This window comes from Propithecus coquereli, unplaced genomic scaffold (assembly GCF_000956105.1).
Source record: "Propithecus coquereli isolate 6110/MARCELLA unplaced genomic scaffold, Pcoq_1.0 Scaffold84, whole genome shotgun sequence".
In the NCBI taxonomy this organism is placed as follows: Eukaryota; Metazoa; Chordata; class Mammalia; order Primates; family Indriidae; genus Propithecus; species Propithecus coquereli.
Genome location: NW_012154618.1, coordinates 1,335,123 through 1,346,120, shown reverse-complemented (window position 1 = coordinate 1,346,120; position 10,998 = coordinate 1,335,123). Strand labels below are relative to the sequence as shown.

Here is a 10,998-nt window from a genome sequence, read left to right as displayed (position 1 = left end):
GTCTGTTTGCTCTGATAGTTTCCTTGGCTGTGCAGAAGCTTTTTAATGTGATCAGGTCACATTTATTTATTTTTGTTGCTGCTTTGATTGCTTTGGGGGTCTTCTTCATAAATTCTTTGCCTAGGCCGAAGTCTATAAGCATTTTCCCAATATTTTCTTCTAGAATTCTCAAGGTTTCACGCCTTAGGTTTAAGTCTGTTATTCATTGTGAGTTGATTTTTGAGAGAGGTGAGAAGTGGGGGTCTGGTTTCAGTCTTCTATATGTGGTTATCCAATTTTCCCAGAACCATTTATTGAATAGAGATTCTGTTCCCCAATATATATTTTTGTCTTCTTTGTCAAAGATTAGATGACAATATGAGGATGGTTTTATATTGGGTTCTCAGTCCTGTTCCAAAGGTCTAGATCTCTGTTCTAGTGCCGGTACCGTGCTGTTTTGGTTAATATAGCCTTGTAATAAAGCTTGAAGTCTGGTAGACTGATGCCTCCCAATTCGTTCTTTTTGCTTAAGATTGCTGTGGCTATACGAGGTCTTCTCTGGTTCCATACAAAGTATTTTTTTCCAGATCTATAAAGAATAATGATGGTATTTTGATAGGGATCACATTAATTCTGTAGATCACTTTAGGTAGTATGGACATTTTAACAATATTGATTCTGTCAGTCCATGAGCATGGTAGGGTTTTTCCATCTATTTACATCTTCTATAATTTCTTTTCTCGGTGTTTTGTAGTTCTCCCTATATAGGACTCACCTCCTTTGTTAAATATATTCCTAAATATTTAATTTTCTTTGATGCTATTGTGAAAGGTGTTGTGTCTTTGATTTGATTTTCGGCTTGACTCTTATTGGTGTATATGAATGCCACTGATTTGTGTGCATTGATTTTATATCCTGAGACTTTGCTGAATTTATTTATCAACTCCAGGAATCTCTTGGTTGAATCCTTGGGATTTTCTAGGTATAATATCGTATTGTCCACAAGGAGTGAGGAGTTTGACCTCTTCTGCCCCCATTTGGACAGAATTATTTCCCCTCTCTTGTCTGATTTCTCTGGCCAGGACTTCTAGCACTATGTTGAATAGAACAGGAGATAGTAGGCAACCTTGTCTGATTCCAGTTCTAAGTGGGAATGCTTTCAGTTTTTCCGCATTCAGTATGATATTGGTTGTGGGTTTATCATATATGGCTTTAATAATTTTAAGGTATTTCCCATCTATGCCTATTTTGTTAAGAGTTTTTTAGCATAGAAATGTGCTGGATTTTGTCAAATGCTTTTCCTACATCTGTTGAGAGAATCATATAGTCTTTGTTCTTGCTTTTATTTATGTGGTATTCTTATATCAGATAACATAAGCTGTAAAATAGCAAATGTAAAGACAGACAAAGATAGTCACTATATGATGGTGAAAGGAAAAATGCAACAAGAATACTTAACAATTTTTAATATTTATGTACCCAACACAGGAGTGCCCAGATACATAAAGCAAACCCTGTTTGATCTAAATAACATGAAATACAGTAATGCCATAGTAGCTGGGGATTTCAACACCCCACTGACAGAACTGGACAGATCCTCCAAGCAGAAAATAAGCAAAGAAACAATGCCCTTAAACAGAGCTCTAGAACAAATGGGTCTAATAGACATTTACAGAACGTTCCATCTAAATAATGCCCAGTATATATTCTTCTCATCAGCTCATGTAACTTTCTCTAAAAGTGATCATATCCTAGGCCACAAATCAGATCTCAACAAATTTAAAAAAATAGAAATTTTACCATGTATCTTCTCAGACCACAGTGGAATAAAATTAGAGATCAATTCCAATAGAAATAATTACCACTTCACAAAGACATGGAAATTAAACAATCTGTTGCTTAATGACTATTGTGTCAAGGAGGAAATCCAGATGGAAATCAAAAGATTCTTCGAACTAAATGGTAATGGGGACACAAGTCATCAAAATCTGTGGGATACAGCAAAAGCATTCCTGAGAGGAAAACTAATAGCATTAAATGCTTACATCCAAAAGACAAAGAGATCATAAATCAACAAACTAATAAACAGTGTCAAGGAACTAGAAAAGGAAGAGAAAATCAATCCTAAACTGAGCAGAAGAAAAGACATAACTAAGATGAGAGCAAAATAAATGAAATTGAGAATAAAAGAAGTATACAGAAGATTAATAAAACCAAAAGTTGGTTTTTCAAAAAGGTAAACAAAATTGACAGCCCTCTTGCTAGATTGACAAGAACTAGAAAGGAAAGGACTTCTAATAAACTCAATTAGAAATGAAAAAGGAGAGTTCACTACAGATATCACGGAAACAAAAAACATTATCTTTGAATACTATAAAAACCTATATGCTCAAAAACTACAAAACGTGGAGGAAATGGACAACTTCTTAGAAATACACAACCTTCCTAGGCTCAATCAGGAAGAAATAGAATTCCTGAACAGACCAATATCAAGAACGGAAATTGAAGCAGCAATTAAAAATCTTCCAAATAAAAACATCCCAGACCAGATGGGTTCACACGTGAATTGTACCAAATTTTCAAAGAAGAACTCATATCTATATTGCAGAAATTATTCCACAACATTGAGAAGGATGGTATTCTCCCCAACTCATTCTACAAAGCCAATATTATCCTGATACCAAAGCCAGGAAAGGACACAACAAAAAACCGAAAACTACAGACTAATATTCCTCATGAATATACATGCAAAAATCCTCAACAAAATCTTAGCAAACCGAATCCAGCACATCAAAAAAATAATTCATCTGAATAATTCATTCAAACTGAATACAGCACATCAAAAAAATTGTTGATCATGACCATGTGGGCTTTATCCCACAGATACAAGGTTGGTTCAACATACGCAAATCTATAAATGCAATTTACCACATACATTTCATCAGATTTTTAAGGTATATTTGCATTTTATTGTGCCCACTCCCTTCCCATGAATGATAAAAAACAGTGACCTTTAAACAGGCAATCAGAGAGAAAGAAAAGAGTAATGGGTAATGAATCTCTCTGTTTCTTAACAAGTCTATAGGCATTTTGAAAGATTCATTTGAATACAAAAATTACTAAAGATTCTTGAAAGAAAACATACTTGGAGAAAAAAGTTTTTAAAGGCTTTAACAAAACCCCTGGGGGAAGTAGGGGGAAGCAGTCATGATTATAGAATAAAAAATTTTAAAGAAAATATTAGCAAATAGGATCCAATAATATTTGAAAAGTTTAATAAACCATCACCAAGTGGGATTTATTCTAGGAATCCAACTATGATTCATTATCAGAGAATGTATAAATATAATTTATTGCATCAAGACTATTTACTAAAGCCAACAGGAAATATCATTGTTTGTTAAAAAACTATAAAAATCATTTCAGTTAAGACTGCGTATCACATAGTGGTGTCTGTTTTTCCTGTCAGAGAGTAAGAAGCTAAAACATTTATTGAATGAATGCCAGGGGACAAAATCCTGAGTATGAGTGAAATAACCTAGGGGAAATTTAACACATTTTAGAATATTAAAAGAAATTTTGAGCTTGTGGGGGAAAAACAAAACCCCAGCGAAGTACCATCACTTAAGCGGCAGGTGGAAAAGATTTTTGACAACATCAAGAAATTTAGTGTTCTATTGCAAAAGTATTGAAATACTTAATAGAAGTTTTTCTTTACATCTGTCTTCTTTTGAGCTTTATGTATAGAACCTGTGTGTTCATGCTGTTATATTTCAAGTATGCAATTAAGACTGACTTATGAACTGGTATTTTAAGTGGAATATTAAAAGAATTTTTAAAGTATTAGAGATGTATATTTTTATTTGTGTTAATCGATAAAATAAATCTGTCTCTGAATTTCACCTTAGTTTTTAATGTAATTATGTGGCCCCTCATGGGTGCATAGTTCTGATGGTACAGTATTGTTTGACAAAATTTGGATTTGAAGGAATAGTAACTAATGTTTTGATCTTATGTGTATTGAGTGTATGGTTTATAAGTTAATATTTAGTACCTAGTAGCACAGGGTTTTTAAAAAATTTGTATTCCAGAGAGTATATTTTATTTTGGTTTTCATTCCTGTATGGCTTTTTTAGTAGTATGGAATTGTATTTATGTAATTTTATGATGTCAATAACTGTGGAATTTGCTTTAATTTGTGTAGCCTTGAACTATTTATGAAGTGGTATTGACCTCAGTGCTCCAGGAATATGTTTTCTTCTTGGCAAGAAATATAATTATAAATTGAAGTTAGAACGATTAATAATGTAAGAGACTTTATAACATAAGAATGGGAATGGACTATATGTAAACAAATTATATTAATTTAGTATTGATCTTTAAGGCGCTTGATTTGTGCCCGCATGTCAAGCTGGCATATCTGCATTTTCTTCCTCTTGTTATCTAGGCATAGAGAATTCCCTGTTTGGCCATAACTGTAAGATATGGGTGGATGTTTGTACAACGATGGTGGACGACATGGAGATCTGAGCTACCTGCTTATGCAGATTGCGTGTGCTCCATGGTCTTGCTCATGCTTGATCTTGAGTACCACTTTCATCATATATTGTTAGAATTACTGGTGACAGAGCCAGCTCATGATAGAAAACTCTCAGCATATGGTTACTTGATTACCCGTTGTCAGGCATTCTATCTTTACCACAACCCAGTGGCATAGCAGGAGTAGAGGTGTATAATTTTCCACTGTAGATGGTATGACCCTTGACGTATATGTGCAGTCTGCATTGTGATTCTTTCACGGTGGCTTGCCATAAATTCCACATGCTACTTTTTCCAACAGTGACACCACCAATAACTATAGTGCCTACTGAGTCATATGGCCCTAGCTATAGGGTTGCTTGTGGTATAGACTTGACCTGCAGCAGAGCCACTTCCTGCCCTGGCTGGAAAGAACTGGCAGCCTTTGATGTGTTCCAGAATATGGGCTGAAACAATATTCCTAAAAGTGGAATATGCTGTCTTCAGAACTCAAAGAAGCCTAACAGATCATATGCTTTCTTCTTTTTAATGATATTTATAAGATACAATATCTGGTCTTTTAATTCAGAAGATGTTTCAGAATGTTCTTGACCACAGGATCACCAGCTGGTATGGAAGGTCTCTGAATCTTTGTACATTTTATCTTGCACCCTTTCAACCATATGGTCTTTTCAAGGCCTCCATTGCATTAGTTATTCTTGCTCATTTGGTCTTATTAGCATGATGTTCTCAATGTAGTGGAACAGTGATGTAACACATGATATCCAACCAGATCAAATATATTTTGACTATGCTATGACAAAAGAAGGGAGAGTTAATATCATTCTGAGGCACAATTGAGAAGGTGTATTATTTTTCATTCCATGTGAATGCAGACTGTTTTTGATTCTCTTTTCTGGTTAGCTAAGAACACATTTGACAAATCAATGGCCGTGTTAATTTGCTCTAATAAAGATATACATCTTGCATGGTGCCTACCATTTGAGCTACTACTTGGTAATAAGCGATTACCATCCTTTAGGCTTTGTTTAATTTTCAGGGGCCAAACTGATGATTTAAATAGAGATTGGATGGGGTCCGTTATCCTGGAATTCTTTAGATTCATTAGAGTGATACTTATTTCTGCCTCCTACTCTCTTGGGAATGTAATAGTATTTTAAAATTTATTGTATTATCCAGAGGATAACAGTTCCAGAGGCTTCTATTGTGATAATCAAGGACAAAATGTGGTAGAGTATTGTGCCATTTGCCAACTGTGTTTATTCCAGTTATACATCCAGGGACTGAAGACATGATCACTGGGTGAGTCTGTGACCCATGGACCCATTTTGATCTGGACCTGTTCAGGATGCCATTTATTTTCTTATCTCCAGAAAGATGGAGTTTTAGGAGGGATGTCTTTGACAAGTAAATGAAACTGCTAGATAACTTGGTGTATTAGAAAGTGTTGAGAAGAGATGTACACATCTGACAAAGAGTTGGGGATGAAATAGGAGATATACAGAAAATGAAGCAAAAAAATGAAAGATTGACTTGTGGGGAAAATAAAAAGTTGTTTAAGAGTGAAAATATAATCATAGTTTATATTTGTATGGATTGTCTGTGAATAATATCGTATAATAAAAACTGAATATTAGCTGGGTGCAGTGGCACATGCCTGTTGCCCCAGCTAATCAGGAGGCTGAGGCGGGAGCATTGCTTGAGCTCAGGAGTTCAAGGCTAGCCTAGGCAACATGGTAAGACCCTGTCTCTAAAACACAAACCAGACACTGAATATTGATCCAAACAAAATTATGATATAAACATACACGGAGGGTGGAGGGAGGGGAAGTATGTGTGTGTATGCCTAAGAGCTAAATCTTCATCTTCTAAAGAAGGAAGTCAGGTACATTTTCTGAACCTAAGAACTAAGCATGCTAGTTAGAATAAGGAGATAAATACAAAAAGAATATCTTTCTAGCTTTATTTAGAAATAAAAGTGCTTACCTCTGTGATTCTAGAATAAACATTGGGAAGATAGGGAGCAGGGGATTTTTTTTTGTGATAAGCCTTGTTGGATTATTTTTACTTTTGAGCTTTGCACATGTACATATTTAGTTAAAAATAAGAAAAAACCCGAATTACAATAGTACAGAAATTAAATGACACATAAATTAGTGAGTCAGGGATAAATGTTCAAAAAATATCTAGGAAAATTGGTATGTGGAAATATACTTGGAAATGTTTGGAAAATATGGTATATGGGAAAAATTAAATTAGATGCCTAAAACATATGCAAAAATAAGTTCCAAATAGATTGAAGACCAAAATAGTAAAAGCTAAACTGTAAAACCTTTACAAGAAAATTAGATTCTTTTCAAAATATTGAGTTACAGAATAAAAGGCACAAATAATAATGAAAACAATAAATTTGACCAGGTTGATGGACAAACTTTCTGTAAAATAAGATTCCATAAAGCATATGAAAAGAGAAGCCACAGCATGGGAGAACATATGGTAATGCATATAAATAGCAAAGGATTAGTGTCCAGAATATTTAATCAAGAATTCTTTAAATTATTAAGAAAAAGAAAAAAAGCAAATATAAAAATGTACAAAGACTTGAACAGTGATTTCACAGAAGGGTAAAACAAATAACTATAAATGTGAAAAGATGCTTGGAGTCACCAGTAACTGGAAAAATGCAAAATAAATCCATTCTTCAGATTGGTAAAAATTAAAAAAGTCTAAGAGAACTACATTACATGTTGCAGAGAATATGAAACAAGAGGAATGGTCATGCACAGCTGATATGAGTTTAAGTCAATACAACTGTTAATACTTTGGGGAGCAAATTGGCAAAATCTAGTAAAATTGAAGTTGTGCTTTTCTTAAAATTAGTAATTTTTCCCTTAGAAATCTACCTATAGAAACTCTCAAAATGTGCACAAGATGTGTATAACAGTGACTACACCAACATGACTTGTAATAGGAAAAATCTGAAAAAAAGGCTACGTGACCATTAACAGCTTAATGGATAAGTATTTGGTGTAGTTATAAAATGGAATGCTCTAGCATGGTTAAAATGAACACATAGTATCACATAAATCTATAAATTTAAATGAGTTGTTGAATTGACATTTTTCCAAATAAGATATACAAATGTCCAATAAGCACATGAAAAGATGCTCAACATTGCTGATCATTAAGGAAGTGTAAATCAAAACCACAATGAGAAGCTACTTCACAACAATTATGATGGCTATTGCCAAAAAACAAAAAATAACAAGTGTTGGCGAGGATGTGGAGAAATTGGAATCCTTGTGCATTGCTGGTAGAAATGCACAATGGTGCAGCCACTGTGGAAAACAGTATGGTAGTTCCTCAAAAATTAAACATAGAATTACCATATGATTCAGCAGTATCATTTCTGTGTGTATACAAATGAATTGAAGGCAGAGACATGAACAAATATTTGTGCACCCCTGTTCATAGAAGCATTAATCAAAATAGCCAAAAGACAGAAGCAACCCAGTTGTCTATAAACAGATGAATATATAAACAAAATGTGGTTTATATATACAATGGAATATTATTAGACCATGAAAAGGAAAGATATTATGACACATGCTATAGCATGAATGAACCTTGTGGACATTATGCTAAGGGAATAAGTCAGTCACAAAAGGACAAATATTGTATGATTCCATTCATATGAGGTATTTAGAGTAGTCAAATTTGTAGAGATAGAAGGTAGAGTGATGGTTGACGGGGGCTGAGAGAAGAGAAGAATGGGGAGTTATTGTTTAATGGGCACAGAATTTCAGTTTTGCAAGATGAGGAAAGTTCTGAAGTTGGATGATGGTGATGGTTGCCGGTAGTGTGAATGTATTTAATGTCACTGAACTATGTACTTAAAAATGATTAAAATGATAAAAAAAAAAAACCCAAAGCAAAAAACAAAAACAAAAAATTGGTTGAACAAAATAAGCAAGTTGCAGAATGATCCATATGCTATGATACCATTTATAATAGTATAAAGTTTTACAACTTATGAAAAAAACCTATGTATATATCATAAGCAAAGAAACATTCAAAAGCAAATATGGGGTAGTGGTTGTTTCCAATGCTTCCAAAGAAGGAAGAAATAAAGAAACTTGAATTGGGGAGGGAGTACTCAGGGAATTTTAATCATATCTGTAAAGTTTTCTTTCTTTAAAAAATCCCTAGTAAATACGGTAAAATACTGGCTTTGACAAATCTGGTAATAGTCCATAGGTGTTTGTAATGCCTTCCTTTAGACTATTATATGTGCTGAAAAAATTTCATCTTTCTTCGAAAACAGAGTGGCTTATAGAATTAGAAGAAATCTTCAAAAAGCCCAATTTTTAGTTCATGCCTGTTTTTATTCTCTCACTTCCTTTTCCTGACTCACTTCTTAAATCGTTGTTTTGAGTATTTTTTATAGTTCTCATCTTTTCTTCCCTCCTTCTGCCTACTTGTGTTGGATGCTGGTCCAAATTATTTACCCTTTAGCCCTAGGAAGACTCAGGTTATTAGGTCACTGTCTTTTCTGGACTCCAGTTATCCCAAGATGATCTAGAAGAGTCTTCCTCTTTGGATATTGGTTTCTGGAAGTCCTACTCTTTCATCTAGCTCTCTTTTCTGTTTAATCTCCTTGAAGCATATTTGGTTTTCTGTAATCCTGTTGTTAGAATAATATAATCAAGGCAAAATTTATTAATCAGTGGCCATGTGTGTGTTGTGGGGAGTTATGTATTGGGTTGGGTGTGATGATTGAAATCTCTATCTGCCCTAACTCATTAGCTGACTCTAACATTTCCATCTTTTTCTTTTTCAAAACCTGTGCCCTTTATAGATCACCTCTCCTCCCCAAGTAGGAATAATCTTTCAGAATCCCATCAATATATTTTTATAATATAAAAAATTCATAATCCTAAATTATGGAAAAACAAAGGTAATCAAATGGACCTTACACAAATTGCTTAACTTCCTGTAGGTCTAATTTTTGACTTCTAACATAGGTTAATACCTGCTCAATCAACTTCACTGGACTCTTATGAAGACCATTTTAAGTTAAGCAGACAAAAGCACTTTGGAAATTTTATATCACTACCCACTTGTAATACATATTTCTTAAATTATCTCTAACATGTAAAATTGGCAGACTATTAATCTTCATGTATATGCCTCTGTAATAGCATTTCCTAAAATGTGATCTTCAAAGCATTGACTCTTGGGATGCTAATATATATTATGTAAAAAGTGCTTCTTTGGACAAAACATTGGGAAAACACTGTGTTAAATAAAGTTAAGTTAGGTTTCTGTACCTTTGTATTCTCTCTTTTTTGAGACTATTTAATAATAGGCAAATATACGTTGTGAACTAAAGAGAGAGATTATCCACACTAAGGAACACCTTTTTGGGGAGGGATTTGTGTTCCTTGGAATATACTTTGGAAAATACAAGTCAAGATGTATTTTGTCATTCTGCCTTTCAGCTTCATTTTCTAAACTATGATTTTTATTTTTATAATTCCTTTGATCTTCACTAGGAAGAATATTGAATTAAAACCAGATTTTTCTTATTAGTGTTATAGACACGATTACTTAAATAGGAAAACAATAATTCATTATAACTTCAGCTTTTACAATTAACTTTATTTAAGTTTATTTTCTTGTTCCATATGGCTTCTATACTACCTAAAGTAATTGATTTATTTTTAAAAATCTTGTTATACCTATGACCTTTTATTAAATACCAAGGCTTCCCTTTCGGTGTGACATGTCTAAGAAGAAGAAATCTAAAACACTGTCCTATGAGTGTCCCTAGTCACTTATTGTCGAATTATTTGAAATCTCAAAATCTATGCTAGTATATATGTCAATTTTAAGGTTATATTGAAATGATCCACCTTTTTCCTAACTGTTTTCCTTTCCATAGTTTTTATATAGCTCATGGATTATGTTTTTCACTTTTTTTTTTTATTTTTTATTTCAGGGTATTGTGAGGGTACAAACATTATGGTTACACTTTATGTCTTTGCCTCACCCAAGCGAGGGTTAGAGGCATGCCCTTCCCCCCTACAATGCTCCCTGTGTCCTTTAGTTGCGGGTTTACCCCCCTCATCCTCTTCACTTTTTATGTACGTTTTGCAATTGAAATCATTCCTCTCTGCGTAAAAAAGCTTTTCTTTTGAAATATCAAATAATTAATGTGATTTAAATGTTTTATTTTGATGATTCCATTTTCAGGCATCCTTTCAGTGAATAGTCTATATACCATTTACTTTTGTATGCATACATGTAACATTTGATTTAGTATTGAACTTTCCAATAAGTATGCCCTATTTGACTTTGATGCGTTTTACTGTTTGAACCTTGGTATGTTTAATAAAAAGATCTGTCATTGAAATTATCTTCCAATATAAAGTACACCTAATTTCATTCCTTTCTTTTCCTTTATTCTCATACACTTAA

The 10,998-nt window shown here is 33.5% G+C and overlaps 1 protein-coding gene across 1 annotated transcript in view; it reads left to right on the top strand.

Moving 5' to 3' along the window:
* Positions 1-10,998, top strand: part of ATRNL1 (attractin-like 1) — a 739,312-nt gene that overhangs the window by 153,343 nt on the left and 574,971 nt on the right. The window contains exon 11 of the mRNA XM_012663875.1: positions 10,520-10,580. Within this exon, the coding sequence (XP_012519329.1) occupies positions 10,520-10,580 (61 nt within the window). The remainder of the gene's footprint in view (positions 1-10,519; positions 10,581-10,998) is intronic.